General features: G+C 42.7%; 1 protein-coding gene across 8 annotated transcripts in view; it reads left to right on the top strand.

The window, feature by feature from the left end:
• The window catches only part of GALNT9 (polypeptide N-acetylgalactosaminyltransferase 9), a 259514-nt gene that overhangs the window by 167229 nt on the left and 65082 nt on the right, over positions 1 to 27203 (top strand). For 7 of the 8 annotated variants that reach the window (XM_069030886.1, XM_069030887.1, XM_069030888.1 and 4 more), the window contains 4 exons: positions 5822 to 5988; positions 7739 to 7913; positions 18906 to 19103; positions 26223 to 26340. In XM_069030886.1, the coding sequence (XP_068886987.1) occupies positions 5822 to 5988; positions 7739 to 7913; positions 18906 to 19103; positions 26223 to 26340 (658 nt within the window). Of the gene's footprint in view, positions 1 to 5821; positions 5989 to 7738; positions 7914 to 18905; positions 19104 to 24338; positions 24394 to 26222; positions 26341 to 27203 lie in introns of those variants that run through there. The other variant, XM_069030893.1, reaches the window with a different exon arrangement.

The raw sequence follows: 27203 nt of genomic DNA, 5'->3' as shown, positions 1-27203 counted from the left end.
TCAGGAAGAAGGAGAAGGCATTGATTTTTCTGCTGGAGGATATTTGAAAATGGAGGCTGTTCCATAAGGAACACAGAAGAAGGCATCTTTTGCTATCAACATAATTCCTAGGCTTTTTCTGAAAATGATTCACTTCTTGTTTTACCTTAGTTGTAAATACAATGTGCTGCTTTTCTCAAGGTACATAGAGCATCTGTGCTCTGTACCCCTGCTCTCTTGTTCACAGTTGTATTTATGTGTTCTTAGGGAATGCTGTCCCTGAGCTGAAAAAACAGGAGCAGAAAGTAAGAGCATATTCTGAACTCAAAAATTTTCCATTTGGGTTTTTGGATAGGGCAGGAAAATCCACCCTCAATAGAAAGAGAATGTTGTGCCATAATACAGTTAACATCTTCTGTTGAGAAGGAGAATTAATTAGGAAGGAGTTGGAGCCTCTGGCTGACAGATTCATGATCCATGGAGCTAATCAGTTTTGTGGCCTGTCACTGCTTTTGCTGCTGACTGGTCAGCAGCTGGATCCCATGCTGGGGAAGGAGATGTTTGCAGCTTGTCACGTTTCCTCTTTTGTGCCAATGGGGAACAGCAAGGTAATGTTAGTTTATTTTTGCAGCTCAAAAGTTACTATTACCTCCAGCACTAGCTGTAAAGCCTCAGTGCCTTCCTGGAGAAAGAAATCGGGCATTGAGCTAGACACTAAATTTAGTGATTTAGCTGTGGTAAATCGTCTGTGCCTATAGAAGTCACAGCAGCATTTAGGTGCTAAAAGGTAACCATGTAGGTGAGATTAGTCTGAGCCTTTGGTTTAACAGGGCTCAAAATACATATTGATTTGGTGATTAAAAGTAGTATTTGTAAGTATTAAAGAGCAAGGGTTCAATAATCTTCTTTAATATTTATCTTTGTCCTTTCATTGATCATGTACCAAATAAGGAGCTGTTCCAACTCTTTCTCCTGCTGTGGCTATAAAACATGAACACAGATCATTCTGAAGCTTTCAAAGTACAGAACATGTTGGGGTAGGGTTTTTTTGTGCCAGAACTGCAGATGTTTCCTCATGCCCAGCAATTTCATCAAGTTTGTGAAGGAGAGAAACCTTCAGTCATCTCCATCCCAGTAGTTCATTGGAAAAACATATCTTGTATTAAACACTTTAAAGATTCATGAAGCAGCTTTAATTTTGTTTGCATTTCTTCCTGAAGGGTAAAGCTGTCAGAAATCTCTAAATGCATTGCTTAATCCATTTCCAAACTCAGTATATTAAGATCTGCAAGCAAAACTCATTTTTGGAGTTTAGCAAGTTTGCAGACAGGAAAAAAGGGCAGGGGAAATAGAGCAGGAAAGATTTTTTTTCTTTCTTTGGTAATGCACTGAACTACCAGCATGGCTGCAGTGTCAGTCATTCACAAAAAATAGTGCAACCCAAATGGACTGTAAGAGCAACCTGATAAACAGAGGACTTCATGTGTTTCTCTTGGATCAGATACAAATAAACTAAATACATCTATCAGGGAATGAATGTTCAGACAAAAGAAAACTTCCTTCCTCCCTTTATTGCCATGAGCAGGTTCACGTGCAGCTCAGTACCTTTTGTTTTCTTATGTCCCAGTTTCTATGACCTTTTTATGTTAGTACATGGGGTTTTTTTCCAAGGTTCTGGTCTGCCAACCAAAGAGCTTTCCCTGTTTTCGTATGCCTGCAAGACAGTGCTCACAGTTGGGCTCAGGAGGCTGGCTGGGAAATGTTCATCTAAGGAACCAGTTCAATGTAAAGGAAAGAATGAGTGAAAATCGTCTCCAGAATAGAGAAAAATGATCTGACATCAAGCTCTCTGTCATGTACAAAGGAAATACCTCTGGGTTGCTAGCCAAGCTCTGCAGTAGCAAATACAGAATGAGAACACTCAAAAGACCTTTCCCAAGACAACAGCAGGATGCCCCAGGTTTGATGCTTGGCGTGTTGAATGAAAGCTGCCTGAAGGGCTGTTTCACATATCCGGTCTAACCCATCCTCAGCTGGCCCATGGAAGTGATTAGCCATGGCACTGCCAGCCTTTGCTGGAATCCCTAGTCCTGCACACATCCAGGGTGTGTCCCTGTCCCGGGTACCTGTGTGCCCTGGAGACCCGAGCTCCTCTGCTGGTTGTACGCTGTGGGGCCTGCTGACAGTTCAGAATGCTGATCTGAAATCCCAGGAATATCCCATGGAGGCTGTGCCTGCCCAACTCAGACTATTGTTAGCTACCACAGAGGTCAAAAGTGCACTCTGAATTCTTCCTGAACTCAGGAGTGCTGGATGTTAACAAGACCAAATTTCAGCTATTGATCACTGTAATTGTCCTCCCTCAGCTGGTTGCCACAGTTCACTGTGTGGTCAGACCTGGTGCACAGATGTGGAGACTGTGCTGGCACCCTGCTCTGTTCCCTGGCAGAGCATTGGGTGCTTTAAACTCTCAGGCACTTCACTGCACAGCATCAGGGCTGAAAAAGGGATGATTTCTACATTTCTTACTAGAGTTCTATTGGCAGTAAGGCTGAAGGATTATAAAGGTGTGCCTTGCTAGTACATTTTGCACAGTTTGATTTCTTCACATTCCGGTAATTTTCTTCTCAAAAGAAATAATAAAAGTGACTAGTCTTGTGCTAAGCTGCTTCATCATTAGCTCATAGATTTCTCGTTGAAACCTCTGCATCCAGGCTGCTGCTCCAACCGTTTTCTGCAAAGATGCCCTTTGGCTCATTGAAAGTCAATAGGTTTGTTACAGCCTTACCTTTTTCCTCTGTAATGAACTGTCCCCTGCTGCCTTGCTCCAGGGCCATCAAGGGCTGCTCCAAGGAGGGCTCTGTGTGTTCTGACACTCTGATTTTCTGTCCCTTGCATACAGGCACCCCTGGCTGACCCACTGCAGTGCACTTGGTCCATTGTCAGCCTCTGGCTGAGCAAAGGTGGTGAGAGGTGACAGTCAAGGGTTTGCTTTGGCACTTTGAGACTTGTTAATGTCACTGTTTGGCTCAGAGTGTCAAGCTCTGGTTCGAGTTTCTTGGAATGAAGGAAGTATTAACTGTAAATTGCTGTGGCTGGTATCTAGTTAGAGAACACACTGGGAAGAACTCGGGCGACAATCCAGGAAAGCACTTAAGCACCCACTGATTTTTAAGGAAAGACACCTCAACTGGGACTGCTCATGCTCTCAGACACCATCAGAAGTGTTTGTTAGCAGACCAGTAATTTCTCCTGACTACCTCAGCACATCGATCCCATTTTCTGAAGTGACCTAAGGAGTTGGGAGTTCAAGGTTGACTTGAAGTCTGCAGGAAATAAACCCTTAAATCACGTCTGTGCTTTGGAAAGTGCTCAGCTGGACAGCTGCTTTTGTTGTTCTTCATCCTCACTGCAGTAAATAAATTTATGACAGCTTTTAAACTGCTGCTAAATTCTGAGCTTTTGCTTTTGCACATCTAGGTGTTCCTGTTGCAGTGGCATTACCAAAAAAATATTCCAATAGATATTGTTTGGAGTGCTCTTTTCAAATGCAGCCAAAATGCAGTTTTTCAACTATGTCCTGCTAATAGACAAAAAAGGGGAGAACTGCCAGACAGAAGGTTGCAGTGAGAAGTGATAGGGATGACTTCATCCAGGTGGAATAAGAAATTCAAACAAGTTTTTTATCTAAAGCAGTCCCTGATGCCCTACAGTGTAAGTAATCACTGAGAACTAAGGCATGAAAAGTCTTGTGAACCAGCAAGGCCATGGAGTGACACTTGGGACAATAATGCATTGATTTAATGTAATGAAGAACAAATAAATAAAAAATTAGGAGGTTATGGTTTTGGTGTGCTGGTTTTAAAACTTGAATTAGATTTTTTTTTTTTTTCTCAGAATGAAAGCAGGAGGGTGGCAGGAAAGCACTGGAATTAGTCCTGCTCATGCTCACCCTGTCAGTCTGACCAGGAACATGTGGCTGGGTGCCCAGGTGTTTCAGTTCACTTGCCAATAAAACAAATACTTTTTACTCTGAGAAGTTCAGCAAATTCCTAATTCTCTGAGGTCTTGTAGTATTCCAGTGGTTCCCTGTCTTTTCCTTGGCAATCTTGGTCCTTCCACACATGCCTCTTTGTTTTGGACATTTGTGATCATCCCACCTTTCCTGTAATTGCTTGTCCCTTCTGTAGTAAGTGCTGCTTTGACTGACCTCTCATTCTTGCTGTAATCCCTCCTCCTGTGCCACAACTTTCTTTCCCACCCTCCTTTCCTGCCAGCTCTGAGTGCTGCTGCAGGACCCCACGAGGATGGATGGCCTGGGTGGGCTCCCTCCTCTGCCTCACCTCCACCTGGGGACTGGTCTGTATTCCTGAGGTGCAGTTTGTGATGTGTTGATACAAGTGAGACTCTAGAGAAAATTGCTGTCAGGTAAAAGATGTCCCTCATCACAGGAAATCTTGCAAAGTCCATGTTTTTAGCTGATGGCTCTTTCCTGTTACTGAAGTATTCCTGATGGACTTCTTTGATATGTTGGTGTGCTCAAGAGGAAAATTGCATTCAAAAAAGAAATTCAAAAAAGAGGGCTGTGTCAGAGCATTCATACCCTCCTGAAAACCTCTCTCCTTGTTCCAGGCTTATTTTTAGGCTGTGTAAGAGTGCTGCTTAGCCAGAAGTTTTACACAGTGGTCCTCTGTGTGGTACAGACCACCAGCAAGCTGCCAGTAAGTAGCTATGGTAACACTGGAATCAATGACAAGTGCTCAGGTCTCTGAGCAGATAGTGCTGGGATCAGGAATTATGAACAATTATACTTTACTAGAATTCATAACTGACTTCCAGAGGTTACTCAGCAGTCAAGCATTTGTCACCTGCCCTATCCCCATGACTGCTAATAGTGGGGAAAAAAGTGATTGTTATGCCAAAGTAATGAGCATAGAGGTCAGAAAGTTTGATAAGAGCAGGAGAAGTCATTTTCTGTGATATCATTAGCAGTATTTTAGAGAGGAGGTTCAGTAATTGCTATGGTAATTCTGAATGGCTTTTGACTGTGAGAACACGGAGGTAGTTTTTAAAGTTAGATCTTTGCTAATGGGAGAGAATTCCACTGAAATAAGGCAGTGTGGTGTTACAGAGGGGCACGGGCCAAGGACTTGGGAAGCAGGAGCTCTGCTCTGTGCTGTGTGACTTCTCCAGGCCTCAATTTTTCTTCTCAGAATGGTCTGTGGTAAGATATATGTGTCAGTGTTCAGCACAAAAGCAAATTGTGAATCAGGAGGTAGCAGCCTAGCAAGGTGACATCTCAGAGGGAGCAGACCTGTTTGCAGATATTTCAGCAAGTGCAGGCCTGTATGACAGCCATCACGTTTGTTATTGCTTCACAAGCTGCACAGTCAGAAAGGGTGGCAAGTGCTCTCTGGATGGGCAAATCCAAACTTTGCTCGAGTGAATGTTGGTTTTAAAAGTATGAGATGCAGTTCTGCTGATGGTTCCCCTGGGAGCACAGCCAGGGTGTGCCATTGTAGGCCTTCTCCAGGTTGGTTTTGAGCAGAGTCATTGATGTTCCTTTGGTTTTCAAGAGATGCTTTTAACCTTCCAGGGAATGAAGCTGCTACAAATCCGTGTGCATGCACACACCCTGTGTTTTATACTGGGCTGATGAAGAGGTTCCTGCTCCTGACCAGGTTGATTCTTTCAAGCCTTTACCACATCTTTCCTTGGGGTTAGAAATGACAAAGTCTGTAAATCCCTACCCAGATGGAGAGCCAGGAGAAGAGGATGCTCTTCAGTCTGTTTTGCCTCCCAGTGGCTGCTTGGGTTTTAATTGTGTCTTTCTTCTCTCCAGGTGCAAGCAGATGACCTACCCTGATGACCTGCCCCAGATCTCTGTGGTGTTCATATTTGTGAACGAGGCTCTCTCTGTCATCCTGCGCTCCGTGCACAGCGTGGTGAACCACACCCCATCCCACCTGCTCAAGGAAATCATCCTGGTGGATGACAACAGTGACAATGGTGAGCTTTTGTCACTTTGCCTCTGAGTACTGTGCCCTGTGGGATTTGTAGGTGGGCAATGTAAATGTGTTTGTTGATGAGAGGGTTGATTGAGCCATTTGCACAAAGCTGTGAGTAAATATTGGCTATTTGTGTAACAAATAAACATTATGTGGATAAACCCTGTTGATTTCATTGAAACCCTCACAGAATGAAGGCATTTGTGTAGGCAGTCTTAATATGACACTTTTCTCCAAATTTTCAGACCCAGAGGAGTATCATCATTAATACACTAAAAGTTTAAATTCTGCTTCCAAGGAAAAGTGAGGCTACAGATTCTCCCTAAAGAAAGTTCCTGCTCTTTTACATGGCAGCACATTGTTTCTTCATGATTTAATCCAAAATCAAAATACTGGTGAGCATACAGGGTGCTGTTGATCAGCATGTTTCACAATACAGTCATGTTTGAAGAATTCTTAGGATACAAGGGACTAGCAGTATTGTTGTGTGTAAAGTTGTTGTACCTTAGACATCTAGAACTTATACATATGTCTTCTAAAATCATATTTATTTCCAATAAGCCTAAAATTTAGCACTTCCTCCTCAGATCAACAGCTTTAAGTTCTTTCAGTTTTAAGTTGCTGTTACTCTTCAGGATCCCCAGAGAGATGGGAGAGCTGAGAGAAGAGAGAACTCAAACAAAAAGAAGTTCCAAAACCTGTAGATTTAAGAAAATGTTTGTGCAATTCAGATTTTAGTTATGGCAGTGTAACCTGTGGAGTAATTACGTGAGATTGCAAAGTGTTTGAGGCAAGGCAATCCTGAGGAAAATTGAACTCATCATTTCTCAGTGAACTCTTAGATGGCTTTTCTCTGCCACTCTTCTAAACAACTGGAGATTTATCAAGTCTTTGATTCCAATGGTAATGATTCTATTGTCTAATATAGATCAGAAAAATGAGGCTCCTAATGTCCTGGAAGCCTCTACTAGTTTTCCTGATAAATATATTAGGGCAAAAGCCACTTTATGAATACTTTTCAGTGTAAAGGAATTACCAAACTACATTGATTTAAAAAAAAAATAGAGAGACCATTTTGGTAATTTGTCTGTTTATGAGCCTCTTGAAATGAAGCTGAAAAAGGGTGAATGAGTTCTGCTCCATCTGTGATTGAAAATGAACAAAAGAGAAGTCTAATTGAGATCTTCAATATCCATTTAGTTAAAAAAGAAAGAAGCCTGGTATTGAGGAATCTTAATTATATTTAAGGGAAAACCCTGAAAATAAAGGGAAATTAATTGTGATCTGAATTAGGTCTTGACCCAAAATCCATTGAGGTTATTTTTCAAACTCTTACTGAACAGCATAAATCAGAAAAAAAAATCACCAGACTGACATGTTACACTTCCTTATGGTCAGAATTGCTCTTCCAGAGGCCAGTTGTAACCTAACACAAGTCATCAGAGAATTAGAACGGTAATTATTTAAAAATATTTAGACAAACTACTTCTTCAGCACTATTCTCAAATCCATCAGGCCACATTAAACCTGGGAAGTCTCTGGTGTGTAGGGAATTTCTCTGAGCTGAAACCCCTGGAACTGGTCCATGCCTCAGCTGTGGTACTGCCTTTGTATCTGTCAGACTGACCAGGGGTTTAGGAATATTTAAGGATTCCTTTCCTTTTCTGTCGCAAAATAAGAGTAGAACACAGCATTGCAGGGCCTTTCTCATTCTAAATGTTTGTGTGGCTTGGTTCTTTTCTGTCCTGCAGTTGAGCTAAAATTTAATCTGGACCAGTATGTCCATAAGAGATACCCGGGCCTGGTGAAAATCGTGCGCAACAACAAACGGGAGGGGCTGATCCGAGCCAGGATCCAGGGCTGGAAAGCAGCAACCTCTCCTGTGGTCGGGTTCTTCGATGCCCACGTGGAGTTCAACATTGGCTGGTAAGTGCTGGCTGCTCTCAGAGGTTCAGTGGCACTGGGACAGTGGCACTGGGACAGTGGTGCTGGGGCTCCAAGGCTGGGGGAGGGCTTTGCTCAGCTCAGCTCCAGGGATGAGGCAGCTGCAGGCTGCTGTTACCACATCAGCAATTACTCCTGATTTGTGTTCCTGATTAATGCAACATTGCTGACAGGCTCCTGCAAGATCCATAAAAAAGCTGTTGTGCCTGGTCTAGCACAGCTCAGTGGAAAGAGAAGTAATTGAAACCACAATGGATGTGAAATCCCAAAGCAGTCAAATGGGGAGACACCATTAAGGAGGCTCTGGGCTGGAGGATTTCAAGTGCTTTTTTTACCTCCTTGTCATTTTCTAACATTTCTTCTTAAAAACTTGAATACCAATCTGATTTCCTCATAAATTTTCTTGCATTTACATTTGAAGGAAACATTAAATTATTGCCTGAATATTTTAATAGGGCTTGAAATTAGCATGCCTTTCCCCATCCCCTTTTGGTTTAATGGGCCAGGACTGCATTTGGAATAAACCTTTGTAGCACCACTTGGTGGCCAGTATTTGGCATTACTGGAAGTCGGGACTGTAGGAGCTGATCTGTACCATCAGCTGCAAAAGGGCTGCTGGGACCTTCAGCATGTAAAACGTGCATTTTCCAAAGATAGGCTGGTATTTGATAATGATGATGCAGAGTTACAGTGGAAATAATTATGCTCTGCAATTCTGGGAGATATCCTCAAATTAAAACTAAAAATAGCTGTACTTACAACTAGAGAGAAACTTAATTGCAAAGGAGTAGAGTGTTTATTTTTATATGTCCATGAATATCTTTATAAAATGGAAGATACAATAAAATAAGTCTTGTAGTGCACCTGCTTTATGTTCATCCCATTTTTCTTCCTTAGGACTATGTTAGACTATAATAGCAGCTGTAGTTAATTTTCTAGAAGCTTAAGAGCTGCTTTAATTTATTTATTTGCTTTTAAAGCAAGTAGATCGTTCAAATCTTTTCAAACATTCATCTAGGGTAATACCAGCTAGGGGACAGGATCAGGGACAGGGGAGAGCATGCTCTGGGTGCTGTCTCCAGTGCTTGTCCTGCCCAAGCTGCAGTTCTCTGAGGCTTGAGGAGAATTTTGTTATCATTTTATAAAGACATCGAGGTCTGACTGATGTACTGTACCCAGGGAAGCTTGGCAATGGTGTCAGTAAGCAGGAAAGGGCTTTGTGGCTGCTTTGGGGTTTGTTAAGGTTTGGGGTTTTTTACTGTACTGCTTTGCATTAATGTCAGAAAGGGTTGAAATCAGCATAGCAAGAACCTGGACTGCTCAGTAAGTGAGTGTGTGTATCCAAGATAAAGAGTTTGTGTTTCCTGCCCCTCTCTGGTGCACCCTCCTTCCAACAGAGCACTCAGGTCTCAGTTGTTCTGCTGAGCCAGGCTCTGCCCCTGCTGTGGGGCACTCGGGGGATAAATGAGGACAGCAAACATGCACCGGGGTCATCCTGTGTCTCTTCATTTCAGAGCTGCACCTGTGGGCTTGCAGTGTTCCCTGCTGGTGTTTCTCCTCTTGTTCCACTCAACCTTTGTGGCTGCTCAGAGCCATCTCAAACCCTGTTCCACCCACTTCCTCCTAGTTTTAATTCTGTCCACCTGTGCACATGTGGTTGCCTGTCGTCTCCATTTTCGTCTCATCTCCTTTGACTGGGAGGAACTAAAGTCCTTCCATCTGGACTGCTCTATTTTTTCCCACCATAGCACTGCCCCCACTCCACAGCCCTATAAGCTCAGGAGTCAGGTGGGAGTCTCTTGTTAAAGCTCTGCTGTTCTGTTCTCCTACTAAGTTGCACCTTGCATGAATATTTCCCCCCTTTTCAGGGCTTATTTATGTATTCAGAGGCCACATGGATTGCTCCCACTAAAAGCTGTCTATGGATTATTTGTGAGGCAATTAAAAAGAAGCCAATTCCTTTACCACAGAAAAGAGCATTAGCTTTCTGTTTGGTTTGTGTTCCATCTAGAAGTCAAGTGGCTGCAGTGCAATTTAGTTTCCCAATCTATGGCTGTTTTACCTGCCTAATCAGTTGGCAGATTAATTCATAAAGAATCAAAGAAGGACTTCATCAGTTTCTCATGAAATATGCAGGACTGACAACAAAAAAACTTCTTTAAACAGTAGTGGCCCATTTACAGGTGGCTTTTTGCCTGATACCTCACTGTAGCATTTTATGGGCTCTCACAGCATTGCTCTCCAGGGACACTTCTTCTAAACTAAATTACAATCTGGTAGGATATAAAAAAATACTCTACAACCTGGCAGGTCAAATTAGCTATTGAATTATTTATTTTGCTGTGCTTAATTGCTGCTTTTTGGCTTCTCAGGTGTAGAAATATGTTATCTCAGAGCGGTGATTTTCAACTGACCTGTTCCCCTTAAGGCTTTTGGTAGTGTGAGCCAATACTGCTGCTGTGAGAGTGGAAGTGGAGAGGACTGCCTGAAAGGGAGGCCATTTCTAGTCATTCTCAAATGGAATTTAAAATTAGAATTACAGGGTAATACATGTGTACAGTTCACATGTGAAATTCTACCTGTCCCACTGTAGAACCTGGTCTGTTTTTAATGGTTACTTGATGTCAATGGGAGTCAGCAACCCAGCAGAAACAAGAGGGAGGAAAAGCTCCTGTGCTTTCCTCTCTGAGGGTATATTTAAGCTTGTTTAGTTCAGTTTTCCTTCAGTCCTCTGAAGGCTTTATCATTCTTGCTCTGAATTTTGGGTTAGGTCCACCCAGTGTGCCTGAATCCACCCCCAGTAACACTGAGAGCAGACCAGCACATCCTGGATGCTGATTGTGTTGCAGAACATGCAGAGCATTGTACAGACTCGTGCCTTTGAGAGATGGGAAAGAATAACATGACAAGGAGAAGAGACCTTCCCTGCATTATGTCTGGGAGCAGGAAAGAGATTACAGAGATAGGGTGTTAATTCTCTGGGTGAGAAAAAGGACACATTGAGTGAAGGAGAGCAGAAATCAGTACATGAAAGGCAGAAACCACAATATATTAGCAGCCATAAAGAGGGTGCTAGGAGCCATAAAAGAAGACATAATGATAGAGTATTATAGTTGCATTCTATCTTAAGAATTGCTTTTGCTCCTATCACAGAGGTATTATCAGAGCACTGAATGGAGTTATGCAGTCCTGTAGTAATTAAAATTTTGCCAGACAAAGGGCGAGTATCAATAAGGAAGCAGTGAAGTAAGAGGATTTAATCAAAAGATTTCAACATACTGGACATGAGAAAGGGAACATGAAATATAAGTTGAGTATCCATCAGATTGTGTCACACATGTCCCATCATTATGGATTATCCCTGAAGTTGTCAGTGTTTTAAAAATATACAAAACTGGTGTTTTAATGAACTAAGAAGAGCTAAAGATCAATATCCCTAGGCCTGTGGATGATACTTTGCAGATGCTACTTTATACTGTAAGGTGCAGTTTGCTGTGGTGACCATAAGCAACTGATTCTCAAAAAGGTATGTAAAGGAGGCAGGAAGCTGATTTCCTCCTAATCTTCTACTGACTTTGATCAACCCAAGTACTCTGTAAAAGAGATGTGGCTGTGCTTTTTTGGGGCAAAGACACAGGGTCTTTTTTCCCCCTGAGAGCTCCCTGGTAACCTTTTCATGCAATGTACTGGCAGCCAATCTCTATTCACAGGTAACCTGTCCCCCCTGTTCAAGCTCAGGTGGCTCTCTGGGGATATGACAAGGTCCAGGTGGCTCTTTCCTTCTAATGAGAAAAGTGGTGAAGGTGAAATTACCTTTGCAGTCTTTCTCCTGTGCAGTCTCTCCCCTCTGGACTGTTCAAGTGCATCACTCCTGCTCAGGACATGGTTCATTGCAACATCCCTGGTACCGGGCCAAGGCTGACCTGGGAAACCTAAATAAAAAGGAAAGGAGGATGTGAGTTTAGTAGGGGAGTTTTTCCTCATCCAAAGCCTTAGGATCATTTTGGTAACTTAATGGAATACATGTTTTAGATAGCAAAAGTGAACCAATATAATCTGAGTGGAGCATGCAACATAAGCCACGTGGGCCTTTGGGATCCGTGGGACTGTGCCAGCCGACACGCAGAGGATGTACCAGAAAAGCAGCTTCAACTGTTCATCTACCTCAGCAACCTAGAATGTTCACTGAAGCATCCTCATTGCTTTTCAGTGGTGCAGAAAAGAGCTATTGAGGTTTGGCAGCCAAAGAGCTGATCTTTAACTCTCCAGCAGGCGTTGGTGCCGCGTTCCCTCCGCTCCGGCTGGGGGCCGTGGGTTTGAAACTTCCCTGGGAACACGGGAATGCTGATAGAGATGTCAGGCAGGACAGATGGGGAAGTTCTCTCTTCTCTTAGAGACTGAGGAAGGGAGAATGAAATTTATTTCTTTTCTAGTTCTCTGAACACTTATTTACAGGAAAAGCATTCCACATTAAATATTCTGTAGATGGCCTCAGTGAAGAATTATGTACGTCTGTAGATCTGCTTGTCTGCATCTGATAAATGTATATTGTCAGTGAAATGTGAGGTAGCATGTAAAATCATGCAAAATAAGCTTTCAGTTTATACAGATTTCTTTTTTTCTTGCATTTCTCTGTTAAGTTTATACTTCATGGTACCTGGCAGTGGTAGAGCCAGAGTAAGATACGGTGTTAAACCCCCTGAGCAATAAAATCTAGCAGATGAGACCATGTTGTCTTTCATTTATGTCTTATAAGGACTCTTCCCTAACTGCTTGCAAGAAAAGGAAAAATTCTGATTTGTGAAAGCAGGAAAAAGAAGGTTGGATTCTTTTAGTGTTAGTTCTTCATTTTTTATTGGAGTAAAAAGTAGCATAGTGATGGTGGAGAAGAAAGAATGACAGCCGTGTTTATGTCAAAAGAACCCAGAGATCAGGGTATTTGGATCCCCACCAGGGATAGGGCAGAATTGGAGAGACATTTCCCAATGCAATTCCTGTCTTTTAGGAAAGGACTTACTTTTTGAACAAATTTAGAAAAAGTGACATTTGGGCTGCAGGGAGGAATTTATTGACAAATGCCTTGTACAGCCATTCTGATTAAGAACTGGAAGGTAAGATCTGCTTCTCAGATGCTGCATGTTAGCAAAGCATCCCTGAAGTTGTGAAGGCCATTGAAGTGACAAAGCTGGGCAGCAGAGGATCTGGCCTGCACCATGCATTTGGATTCCCTTGGATTGTGTGCATTTATTCCAGTGTTGTGCCTTTTTTAAAGTCTGCTTGAAGTCAGCAGGTGATTTTACATATTTTAAAAGGTGAATTATATAATCATGTGCACTGAGGAGCTCATTACTAACTTCTTTTTATCTCTTTTTTATCTGGAAGAAGCTGTTCTTTTTAGCATTGTGAAAAATCAGGCTTCCCCTTTGGCATGAATTCTCCAGCAATCTGATAAGGATGTAAGACAACACAGAGTTTTTGTTTGCTGTGGTTTCCCAGGGGGTTGAGCTGCTCTGAATCAAGCCAGTGTTAAATACAGAATGCATATATGTTCAGAGATAGACTTACAATGGGATTAGAGAGGCCTGTGTGATCACAGTATGGCCCCTGCCTTTGCTCTCAATCTTCTTACAAGCTTATTCTGGACTCTGGCTTAAATTCTGCCTTCCAACTCTTTTCCTACCTCCAGTGCTTATCTTGGGAGCATTTACTCTTTGAATCCCATAGAACCAGCATTTCTGGAACTCCCAGTAAAGTCATCATGGCAGCTCAACACCTTGGAAAATCCACTGTTAATGAAGAAATCTTTCCACTGGTAGGCAAAAGCATTGAATGCATGTGCTGTTTAGTGATGTGCTTAACAGACTTGGACAAATCAAACTGAATAAAATTGAAGTGAAAATACCCTTTAGCCTAGCAGAGTCTATAATAGAACTAAATTTACTGTCCTTTCTCTTCTGGTTTTATTAATTCACCAACAATCTATTCAGAGAGAGAGGAGGACACTGACAAATACATCGTTTTAGAGAGGATGGAAGGGAGAGTCTCTTCCTGTGTCACTCAAATTCCAGTCCAAATTGTCTGCTTGGTTTTTATTAAGAGGAAAAAAACCCCCCCTGGATGATATGAAGCACTACCTATAAAGCAGAATCTTTTGATTATATTTAGTTTACTGAAATCTATCATGTCTACGAATATGCCTGGGAGAACTTTCCCTCTTGCTCCAGTAAATAACTTGTTAACCATGCATGCTGCTCTTTGCCCATAAAGTATCTTGACTCAGATGCAAGCTGGGAACCTAATATTTTTGCATCTGAGTGAAAAATGGAGATGGATCCCAAAATTCACATCTGGCTTATGCACCTAATCAGGCAGGGCTGAATCCTACCTCGCTGCCAGCGGTGGCCATGTGGAAAGGAAATACTCCAACAACACATTGCAGCTCATCAGCTCCATGTGTTGGACATACTCTGCCTTCAGCAACCTCTTCCCCTCTTATCCTTTCAAAGTCCTGTGAGCTGCCAAAAGCACCTGACTTCTGCAGATGGACAGCAGGAAAAACAAGATAAAGTGGGGGAAAAAATCACGGAAAGAATGCTGGTGTCTATAAAGAGGATGGGTAAATCTACACAGTAATGTAGCGGTTTGAAATTAGGGAACAAATTAGAAATTACTACCAAAGATTTAGTCATAATCCTTTCAAAAGGCTGAAGCAATTATATGAAGCCAGAGCGACCAGGAAAGGTGACAAAGGATTTGATGAATGTGCAGCTCAGCTCAGCCTTACAGACTGACTCCGAGGCTGGACTTTGCTAGCCATGAATAGCAATGAAACCCCCTCATATTTCATGGATTACTCAAGATAAGCAGTGCAAACACAGTCCATTGCCCAGTCCTGTTCAAGCTCATAGTCCTTCTTTATTGGCCATTACCTGGGGATCTTGGCAGGCAGAAAAACAGCCCACAAGCAGTGTTGGCAGTGAGAGGGCATTGGCAGATCTGGGATTTGAGTGTTCCTGCAGACCTCACTGAGATGAGCTTGGGCTGAGCCTCTGAATACCCCATTGCTGTCTCTGTTGTTTTTTATAGGGCAGGACAGGCTGTGAAATCTCTCAGGTATGCAATGTTTAATTAAAAGACTCTCCATTCTGGGTTTTTGCTAAGAGAACAGCTCTGCCCTGGATTTTCTCTTTCCATCTGTGACTCAGAGCCTACTTTCTTACTTGTGGGTGTGAAAATATTTTGGGAGTTAGGTAGCTGTGCAGTCTGTCCAGATACTGAACCTTTCCTGTTCCTAATACATGCAGGGGTGTGATTTCCACACATGTGGATACCAACAGAGCTAGGAAATCACCTCCATGGGTGAGATGGGAGGTTTAGAAGATGAAGTTCCAGCAGTTGCTTTCATACCAATTGACTCCACAACCTTGGCATGGCATTTGACTTCGTCTGTAACCTGAGGGTAGAGAAATTAACACTTGTCGAAGCAGTGGTATCTTAAACATTTACATTTCTTGAGTGCAGGGGACTTAAACAGAACTTCCATCACATGGACAGCTTACAGATGCCTTGGATTACGTGAAAGTTCAGAATCTGTGATTCCACATTAATAGGTTGATAGAGATTAATGGAATTTGATCATGTGTTTTGACCACAACTGTTGCATTACACCCCAGAGATCCCTCCTTGCGTCATTCAGATGCAAAACACCATGTCAGGTGGTAATAAATGTGAGCCACACAAATGGGAAAACACAGAAGTTCCTCAGGTATAGAGTGACAGGAGTAGTTTGGTGATAGCTGGTGTGAGAGCAGCACCAGAGCTGGGAATGGATTGTTCTTCATGTAAAGCATTAAATGAGGACTCAGGTTAGCATTTCCAAGACTCAAGTATTGGGTTAACACAATCCCAGATATGATTAAGGGCTGAAAACCAGTGTGACTGTTGAATATTTTCTTCACATTCTTTCTCTAACCATTATTTGGGATACACTTCAGCAGTCCAATTTTAAGATGTCTTGCAAAGTAGCAGGCTAAATTCCCTTTATATTCAAGATAGGCTCCTCTGGAACAGTATTATTAATCTCACCCAGTTTCAGTGTCTACATTATTATGAGAAGCATCTGACTATAAAAGTGCCAGCCTTTGCCTTTCTCTGCTGAGAATGAAAGTTTGAGGCAATTACCATGTGTATGGGGGGGTCCATTGCAGGTATCTGACATTAAGGGAGAAGAATTCCTTATCTCCTTTCAGCTTTTTTATTACACAATCTCAATCTACCCTACAAAGTAAAATACTTGAAAAATGAGCACCCCAGGAGGAACTGTAGAAGGGACATAGAACCTCTGGGATAGTTTTGCTTTGTATCACCATAAATATGCTATTAATTGAGGACCTGGTGACCAAAGAATTCCCACCAAGAGGGAGAAAAGTAGTTTGGAAAAGTCCTGGTCTTTTCCTTGTTTGTCCAAGACCTGTCTCCAGAATCAGACAGTAGTGAATGGCAGAGTTTGGTTCTTACAAAAGGAAACCCATTTACAGATTTCTGATTCAGAAGGCATGCTGTTGGAAGCCTGGGTTCTGAGAATTTCAGCCTGTCAGTACTGAGAAGCAGTGATCCTCAGAAGTATGTTGTATTCGATCCAAAACCCTGGGAAATGCTTCCTAAATTGTGTGATAACACTGAGGTTGTTGCTGTGTAATTGAAAGTTATGTCACTGGGTGAAATATGTAGAAATGTAGAAAACTAGGTTTAGGGGATATAGGTAATAATAGGTTACAATATGGAGGATTTGGGATGTGGATTTATGTCTTCTTCTTTCTCCTTCTTCACAAATCTGAATGCTCTGTCATTGGGTCAAAAGTTCAGCACTGCAGAACATGAAAAGTTAGTAGTTGGATTGTAAGTAAAAACATATTACTTAGTATTTCATAATTGGTTAATTTGTATTTTAAAAAACCTTGGAAGTGAAAACTCATGGCCATTTTCCACCTTGCCAACTAAGAGGCAAGTACCGTGCAGCTGTGTTACTGATAAGATATAATAAACAACTAAGTCCGAACAAGAATTCTCAATCTCCTGCATCTTAATTCAAACTCTGAGTAAATGAACTCAAGATACAAAAAAAGAAGAAAAATAATAGCATGCAAGCAGCTTTTCTGCTTTGCAGGGCAGATCTGGAAATCAGACCCAAACATAATACATTTCCTCATGCCATGGGAGTCACTGGTGCAGCCATGTCCTGCCGTGTGCACCAGGTCTCACTGGAGGGTGTCATCCCTCTGCTCTGTGACTTCCCCTCGTACCAAACCTTGGAAGCTGTGCCCAAGGGCTTCAGGAGTGGACCCCTTCCCAGGAAGGTGTTTGGATTGCAAAGGAGCTCAGAGGCAGTTCTACTGCAGCGAGGATTCTGCTGCAAATGCTCCGCAGGGACAGTGATGCGCACCAAAGTCAATTTTTCCTCTACAACCTTGAAGGGGAAGATTCTTCTTCCAGGCAAACAGTTAGTGACACCTGTACCTGTTGTCTGGTATTTTGAAATCCTTTGTTTCAGAGTCTAGAAGGGAGCAGCAGAGCTTTATGCCCAAGGGTTACGGTGTCCCTGCATGGAGTCGTTGGATTTGTGATGACATGTCCATCGTTCTGTATTTTCTTCTGCTGATGAGCAGAGATAACACGATGGAAAGAACAAAGCAGATTCAGCTTTTCTGCATTTGTCCCTGCTTTGTTGGATTTGCAAGAGTTTTTCTGCTGCCCACCCACTGGTTTTTAAAACACTTAATCTCATAAATATAATGTCATACTAATAATGGAAGTGGCTTATCCAGATCGGGGAGGTCACACTGGCTCTATGGGGGTGCACAAGTGTGGCCAAAAACCCATATGAATTGAGAGTCTGAATAGGGTGCAATATCTTCTGTTGGCCTACACAAGAAAATTCATGGTAACAAACTGAATATAACAAACAAAATATGAGGTAACAACATTGAAACCACAAAGGAGCAGTTGCCTTCTGACCAACAGCAAAATGAGAAAAGATCAGTGTTCAAATCCTCCTACATCTGTGAGTTGCAGCAAACCTCCATTCCCTTAAAGATCCATGTGAGAGCTCTGTAAAATCTTCAAAGCTTATTTCAAGGGGAAACACACTTACAAAGGAGTGAACCAGTGGCTCTTTCTAATACTGCTTTGAGGAACGATTTCCACCCTTATGTAAGTCTGCTACATCTTTGGATCAGTTTTTCTGTAAATTCAGAGCAAACTCAGACTACCTTGGTCAGAAATGCGTGCTTGCACTGAAGCTTTTTACTTTCCTTTTGGGATGTAGCTTCTGTGGAAAGCACATTGATGTTTTAAAGCCTTTTGAAATGATGGAACATTTCCTGCAGTTCGCTGCTTTTGCACCATCTGGCACCTGAAATCTTCTCATCACCAAAGAGGTTTTAGAAGGCATAATGCAGCTGCATTTGTCATTCAGACTAGATCTGATGGGGGTCAGTCTTGGGAAACAGGATTAAAATCTTTGAGTAACCTTCAGATTCTTGCAGCCCCTGGTGTGTGTTTAGTTCTTCGGGCCATGTCAGCCAGTATCTAATTGCTACCAGGAATCCTGGTGGTGTAGCCAGTAGGAGACCATTTAGCTGCTGTTGGTGATGGTGTCTCTCAACATTTGTCCATTGTGAAATGAATTAACAGTCTCTAGGCCTCAGAATAAGTGTTTGGTCAAATTTTGTGTTTTTAGACTCTGGTGCATCTTCACAGAGGTGATAATTCCTGTGTGCAGCATCCCACACCAGCTGCAGTCCCAGCAGCGCGTGGCTGGGATCTGTACCCTGTCCCTCTCTGCCATGCTGTGGGTTTTCCATCTCGCTGGGTTCACGCTCACAGGATTAGAGAACCTCATTTTATCAGCCTGCAAAGCAGGAGCAGGGATTACTGGATGGCTGTAAAACATTGTGCTGTTTTCATTGCTCTCAGGGTGGAACCTGCGCTCACCCGGATCAAGGAGGATCGCAAGCGGATCATCCTGCCCGCCATTGACAATATCAAGTACAACACTTTTGAAGTGCAGCAATATGCCAACGCAGCCCACGGCTACAACTGGGGGCTCTGGTGCATGTACATAATCCCACCACAGGACTGGCTTGATAAAGGGGATGAGTCAGCTCCCATCAGGTAAATCTCCCCTGTGCTGTCACTCTGGGCCGAGCGATGTTTCCATCTCGGCTGTCTGTCGAGGGGGAATTCGGGTGAGTGAGGCTGCAGGCTTTGTGCAGGAGTAACACAGACTGGGGAAAAATGATGGCTCTACAAAGCTGTGGATGCATGTGCTGCCTCTCAGAGCTGCCCCACAATGTACACGAGTGCTCTGGCTCTGAGTGTGTGCTTCAAGCACCTTTTCTGGCCCTTGGTAGGATAGCAGGATCCTTTTCATCTAACCTTTTATTTTCCAGTGGACTCTGGTCCGTTGTGTACATGAGAAACAAAGGTATTGTGTATATGATTACAAAGAGGCTGGTTTCTCTCCTGTTCTGTGGTTCTTAGGCAGTCTTGGCCATCAGCCTAAACCAGAGCTTCCCAGGAGCACCAGTAAGAGCTTTGTTTGAGAGTTGCTCTTTTTTTCTTTTTTTTCCCCCCTTGAGAACGTTGCACATGTTCAGAGTTTTCCTACTGGTTGAATTTTAAAATGAAATGTCACCAGACCATGTAGTCAGTGTGTCAATTTACTTTTCCCTTTAAGAGAACATTTTACATTACAGAAATGGAATTTTCTGAGGAAATGCTGTTACAGGAACTGTGAAGGTGTTTCTGAGAATCATTACAGTGGGAAAACTGGAACTGATGTGAAAAGGGCTTTCTCTCCCCTTCATTTGAAAAGTCATGTCTCCTAGCCTTTCATCTCCAGCACAGATGCTTGTCTAACAGCTCCTCTGGGACATATTGTGCTGGGTTAAGGGTACTGTTGTTACCAACTCTAGAAATAAAAGCTAAAAAATACGAAGCCCAAGTATGCACTTTAGGATGCTCTTATTTTTAAGAGTTCTTAAGAAGGACACAAATTACCACCTTAAAGTCATCTTCATTTTCATGTATATCAGCTTCATCTTAAAGTAAGTTAAAGCTCTACTGTATGGTCCCAATGTGGGCTCTGGCAGAGGAGCTGATGTACTTCCAGTGCAAAGCCTGAGTTGTCAGATCCTGAAGAGTTTGTCCAGCCACTTCAAACAACACACCCACCTGAAAAAATGCAAGTGATCTTTTGGAAGTGAAAAGACACTGAAAAACTGATCCCATTTCTAAGTGGTCAATGGGATGGGACCACCTCACAGGATCCTTCCCTTATGCAGAGTAATATTTTAATCTGTATTTGAGCAAGTGTTGCAAGTTGTACTTAGGTTCATTCTCATGCCCTGTGACTGCAAAACAGAGCTATACAGTAATATTAACCTTATTTACTACAGGACAGCACAGTCCATCATCACTGACCTTTTGCTTGGCTTGAAACCTCAATAAGCAGGGAAGTAATTACTTAGGAAATCAGTTTTCCTGGATAACATGCCCTGCTCACCTCACATTGTTTTAAAAGTACAGATGTTTTATACCTGTTTCAGTCAGCCCTGAGAAAGTTTATTGATAAAGGAAAATTAATCATCCAAAGCTTTCATTCCTGAAAGGTTTTGCACACTTCATGACTCAGAGTTTATGTGTGAAATCACTGCAGTAATTTTCACATGGATTGCTCCAGTATTTGAGTATCTTCTATTCTGGAGACAATGATCACATAAACAGATAAGAATGAATTAAGAGGTTAAACCTCAGTAATAAAGGGCCTGATTTACCATGGACTTCCTTCATGACATTCAAGCTCTTGCTGGAGTCATGCTGGCACTGAGCTGGACTGATACAGAAGTGAACAAATCCAAACTCAAGCACTGAGCAGTGTTAAAATCTGATGCACACGAGTAGCTGGCTCCCAAGAGCGGCAATTTTATTCTGAACCCGAGTGAAGAAACCCTCCCATTCAATAGTGCATAAACTGCCCAGAGACAGATGAGACAAGCAGCAGAAGGAGGAGGACACCCAACCCTTGCTGGCAAATATCAGGAGCACTGACACACTGCAGCTGCCTAAGCATCTCTTCTGCAAATTAAGAATTACATGTCCTAAAATGCAGAGACATCCACATGGAGCTGTGGACACTTCCATGTCTCCCTGGGCACAAGTTCTTTGAAGGCAGGGATCTAGGAGAGCAGAGCAGCCACTTTATGGCCACACTGCACTGCTTGCTGAGGGGCTTCTGAAGCTGTAGCACCTGGATGGATTTGCTAAAGCATTTGGCTGTTGGGTTGTTCCTGCCCGTGGAAATACAATGCAATTTTGTGGCTTTTAAGTGATATACCAGTGTAATTATGGTAATGCAAAGAGTGACTGTGTGATTGTTATTGATGAAAACAATCAGGAATCCTGTCCTTAGGACTGAGATTTTAAAGCACTCTTGATGGGAACTTAGTAGCTGTGAAATATTTAAAGTGTGTTTTCCAAAGGAAGGCAAAGTCAGGCTAGTGAGCAAACTTTTAAAAAAGTCTCTGTTAGTTTGGTACAGATTTTGGTTTTGTAACCAGCTTTCCAAACCACATTCTGCAGCCATGATTCCTGTTTCAGTTCACTTTGCAAGACATGCACATGGGTGCATTTTGACGGGGTTTGAATCCATGTGTGTGTCCAGTGCATTCATAAGATTGCAAAGCTGCTCTTCAGCATGAAAACTGCAAGTTCATTTAGTCCTTGCTCACACTGTCCCTCTTGAGGCTTTCTCTGACACTGTCTTCAGCAAGTACTAGGTTTGGTTTGTGCCTCTCTGTGTTTTTTTTTGTGAGAGAAAAGGCTGGCAACAAATAAGCCTGTGACTGGTTTTGTGGTTGGTGTAGCTGAATACTTCCTGCCAGATCCCCAAAGGGATTTGAGATTTTCAGCATTAAAGAACATGTGTACCCTGGTATCAGTGAGGATCAGAGCCCTGGCATTTCTCTTGTTTGCACTGTATGAATAAATATCATCGATGTGCAGAATTGGGTGAGGCATTTGGAAAGCAGGGTCCAATTCCTGTTTTCTTCTGGGACTGCACAACAGATGTGCTTCTTTCCTAAGAATTTTTCTATTTGAAGCCTGATCCTCTAATTTCTTGAACACTGACAGTGGTGTGATTCTACTCAGAGCCTTGCTGGGAAAGAGCAGGAACTGTCCCTCACGCCAGTGGGGCGTTCATAGGCAGTCATGTCAAGTGTGCACCATAAAATGTCACATCAGCTGTTGTGAGCTAAGTGACAAAGGGGACGTGGCCTTGAAGTGCTAACAAAGGTAAAGAAATAGCAAGAACAAAGTGTCAGATTTTGTAAAGATTTCTGATGCACTTTAAAGTTGGTTCTTTTTTTCCCCCCACGTTAATACTCTGAACTTCAGAACAATTGATGTTCCCCGAGCTGGCTTCCACAGGCAATCCATTTTACATGTTTGACATTAGAGATGTGAGATGTCTGGAACGTGAAGATTTAAATGAGGATTGTTATTTTGACATGCTGTGTCCATCACGTCATTTTCCATTTGTGTTCCTGCGATCACGCTGCCCCAAAACGTCCTTATCATCTGGCAACACACTGTGTAACAAAGGATCCTATTTCAGAGGGCTTCTAATGGATTGGACTATGCATTGAAACAAGCTGGGGTTTTTAATGCATGCTGTATCTTTTTTTTCTGGGCTTTGGAACAGCAAGGAAGGTTTCTGGTATTCTGAGCTCCGGCTCTGACTCGTCCTCCCTCACCTGCCGTGATGATGATGGACTGCACTGCATTTGATTTCTTGATCAGCAGCCACTAACATTAGAGTCATTAGTCAGCCTCACCCAGCCAAGCACTGCACAGCTTTCCATTTTATCTTCCTCCAGCAGCAGTGGTGCATTTCATTGTTGCATATGTTCTCACTTACTGCTTTAATATGCCATAGCTTGGTACCAGTAGGGATGTGTATGTACACGCACTGCATCAGCCGCTCCAGAAAGCTCCAGTGCCTTGCTCATGGACGTAAATCAGAGTTTGATGTGCCCCCAGAGAAGTGTTTTGTGCTGCCTCCTCTGTGTGGGGGTGTGTGTGCCCATCTCACATGCAAGTCAGGCCCTGGGCTGGTCTGCAGTAACAATACTGATGAAGCCAATCTGGGCCTTCACTGCTCTGGGAAGAAATCCACCTGTGTACCTGAGCTTAGGAAGTAAAGTCTTTCAGGATAAACCATGCTGTCATGTAATAATAAAGCTGGTGACTGTTTACTGAATGCTTATGGCCATCTTTTCAGTTTCTGGTTCACAGGAGCCTGTAACAGAGCAGTTTCGCTTTATTTGTCCACATTCTGATGGGTGTCCTGCCTGTTCCAAAAAATTTACTTCCACAGGGCATCAGAGAGTTATTCTACATCTGTATTTGCTCTGCCTTTCTAGCTGAGCATTAGCTTGTCATCTTGTCATTTTTTTTTTCCCCTGTATCTCCTGAGCAGCGAATCTGTCCTTAAGTTCTGTTCTCAAGGCCTGGTGTGACTCTTTCTTGCAGAAGACACAAGTTGTAAGAAAAATAGAAATACTTATGCAGGTACCATGCAGATTTCCCCACTTACATGTCATACCAGGGCTGAGGTGCTGCTTAAGAACCTGAATCAAAGAAACACTCTGCTGGGAGAGGTGGAAAGCTCAGAGACAGGATGTGTGATGTGTCATTTGAAACTCCTTTTGTCTCCTTAAGCCTGTATATATACATTTATGCTTATATGTTTATTTATGGTTCTATTTGTGTTTGAATTTATGTATTTATTGTGAGCATTTGTCAGTTTTCCTGGAAATTGGAGTTGGCTGCTCAGGAAACTGTTTCAAATGTGACCTGATTGCATTGTGCATATATGTATATATAAATATATAAGTATATAAGTATATATATATGCTGACCTTAAGGCAGGAGAGACAGATGCATAAGGCAGAGGAAGACTGACTGTATCACATGCAGTATGTCAGCTTAGTGCCATCACTTTCTCCTTCACTTGTTCTTGATGAAGCCCCCCAGGCAACTCCCTTCAGTTGTCTGTGAAGGGAAGGAGAGGGATGCACCTGGCTGGAGAAATGGGTGTCAGCACCCGCTGGAATTTTAGCAACAGAGCTGTGCTCCTGGGGATCTCACTGACACAAAATAATTCTGCCTCACACCTACAGCAAGTGCCTTTCTTTCCTGGCCAGTGTGCCCTCTGTTCCCTGTGCCCCATCCCATGCCAGGCACTGCCCTCCTCACACAGGGCCTCTCTTGCTGCTGCCACAGGCAGGCAGGGAGGGAGAGTTCACCACCAGAAACCTCTCTGTGCTTCCTCCCTTTCCCCAGGGCATTACCAGAGCAGTGTTTCTGTGTGTCTCCCTTGCTACAACAGTGCTGTCAGGTAATTCCCCCCAACTGACTATGCTGTGTCTTACTCCAGTGCAGAATCAATACCATTCTAGGCTGCATTTTAAGCTTTTAGTAGCAAACCCCATTTTGCTGTGTCTCCCACATTATCCTTTGAGTGCTGCTGTTGATTATAATTGATGCTTATAACATCCTCCATTGTGTCAAAGAATATTCCACAGATCAATTAAGTTTCACAGCACCTTTGAGGTGTTGGTAAAAAACAGTTCACTTCTAATTGCTGTTTTACTAGAAGGTGCATGATTAAGGAAAAAGGTTGTTTTATATAAAGCAGGTTATTATGTTGTGCTCTGAAGCTGTGAAGTACTAAGGGCACTTTCTCAAGTGCCCCTTGGGCAGTGAGCAGTGGCTAAGAGGTGCTAACACAGCTGCTTTTGCTCATGTAGCCATTTCTAGCTTTCAAGATGAGTCTGCTGCACTGCACTAAAAGTGGTGGATGCACTAAAAAAGTGGATGGACTGGAGTATTTCAGGTACCCAGTTTTAGCACCAAGTGAGGGCCTTGAGCTTTTTTCAAGCAGGTTTTTTGAAAAATGTTTGCAATATGTCAGTGTGACACTGTAGTCCAGTACAAAATTATAAAAGCTGGATATGGTTCCTTCTGTCTTTGTGCTGCTGCTGTTGCTCAGTCCTGAAAACATTTTTTTTTCCTGAAAAAGCCATGAAGGTTTGTGAAGTCTATATTTGAATATATATAATGAGCAGAAATAAATGCTAGAAGGGAGAGAGGGAGTTGCAAAGACAGTCCTCAGTGGCATTCATCTGTGAGTGATGATTATGTAGTTGCATCTAAAATGTATTTCCCACCCCCATTCAATTAACAACTCAGTGTTTTAATGGACAGAGCCAGCAGCTGCAGAAATCCATCCCCCAGAGAGAGAGATTCCAGCACCTGAGAGCAGTCTGCAAAGCCTGGCAGTGCAGCTCCTCATTAGAAAGGGAGGAGATGTCCTCATGGGAGCATCCTACTGCTGTAAGGAACTGCCTCCAGAGGATTTTTGTGAGGGAGGCAGGGCTGGAAAGAGAATGAGTCTAAGCCCAAACTAGCATCTCAGTTTTGCAAAGCAGTGATGCCTTGATCCATTGAAGCCTATGTTTAGCTTTAAATATACAAAAAAGAAAATGAAGAAAGTGGTGTGTGTTTCTTCCCCCCATCTCCTTCCTTCTTTTATCATGGGTAAAACTTAAAAAGTACACCTGAAATACTCCCTAAAAGGCTTATTTCATTGCAGAGGTACTGAATTTCATTACCTTGGTTGTGTTCTCCTTTTATTTCAGTTTCTAGACCAAATTTATTCCTTGTTAGCCTAAGATCTGCTTTTCAGTGATACAAGATGTGAAATCAAGATGTATATAGGATATGTCTCATCCTGTGTACAGGAGAGCTCTCAGCTTTTTTAGGCAAGTCTGTTTCAAGGCTTGGCTCTGGGAAGTATAATCAGGAAAATGCATTTTATCAGATAACTTGAATTTATAAATGCAAAGATCCTGGTGTATAAATATATGCATCAACAGAGGATGGAAGTGCCCAGCCAGGAGTACAGAGAACCCTGGGTGGTTTTTGTAGAGCCTTGAGACCATTTCTAACTAGAGAATGATTCAACAGAAAGTCTTCAGAAATTACAGCACCAAACAGAGAAGTACTGGAATTTCTTGCATCCATGAAGTGCATGTGATTGATGCTATAGCTAAATTTAAAACGTTAATTAGAAGACTAAGAACTGTTTAATCTGTGTAAATTTGTTCTGAGGTGGGGTCTGTAGTAGCTAATCAATTAAATTTTTGCTTTACTCTCTCTGTGCAGGACACCAGCCATGATCGGATGCTCTTTTGTGGTGGACCGAGAGTATTTTGGTGAGATTGGCTTGCTTGACCCTGGAATGGAGGTCTATGGAGGAGAAAACATCGAATTAGGCATGAGAGTGAGTAACAAGGAACAGACCTTGTGCAGTTTGCAAAGAGTGCTGGGGAGCTTGTGGCCCAGCAGAGCTGCTGTCTGACTGATGGGCTATCATGCTGGAGTAATTGAGGCTGCAACACTCTCTGGAAGTGACAGTGCCAGTAAATGAATGTTCCTGGCCTTACGGGCCGGGAGAGAACTGATAACAGTCAGAAATATGCTTTATTGGTTCATTCTGTCAGTGTCTGAACCAATGAGAAAGATTTTCCCCTTTCCCAGTATCTTTCCTTGTGCATACAGCCACTCTAAGTCTCCATGTGCTCACTGCCCTTAGCTGATGTTGTACATGTGTGGGCTAACAGATGCAATTCCTACAGAAAACTAAGGCCAGGCTGGTAGAAGTCAGTTGTAATGTTCATCATAAACACATTATGAATGCTGGGATGTTTTACTACTCTAAGGATCCTGCTTGTAGAATAAGAACTACAGGGTACAGGCATTCAGTCCTGTTGGACAGGCCAGTGCAAAGTGTGGGCAGATGGCTTTGGAACATCATCAGTCCCTGCACCCTGGACCTATGGGAAGTCTGATACCTGTGATCCCTTGCCCTTGTTTTCAAGGGGGTGCTTGCCAGCAAGTCCTCCTGAAGTCCAAGGAATATGTCTTTGCTTAGCATTTGAAAATTAGGCTGCTTAATGTTGCATGAACAGAGTTTCCTCATTATAAAGCTGACTGTTTAATTATTTTCCCTCTACTCTTTATCCCCTGCTTCCCAGTAACATGTCCCTGGTGCATGTAATGTGCTCATTAAAGCATATATTCAGCTCATGGTGAAACATTGAACATCAAATTAGTCCATTCTTTATCTGACTCTTTTTTTTCTAA

The sequence above is a fragment of the Aphelocoma coerulescens genome, chromosome 15 (genome assembly GCF_041296385.1).
Source record: "Aphelocoma coerulescens isolate FSJ_1873_10779 chromosome 15, UR_Acoe_1.0, whole genome shotgun sequence".
Taxonomy (NCBI): domain Eukaryota; kingdom Metazoa; phylum Chordata; class Aves; order Passeriformes; family Corvidae; genus Aphelocoma; species Aphelocoma coerulescens.
Note: the sequence above shows the minus strand (reverse complement) of the source record. Positions and strands in the feature narration are given on the sequence as shown.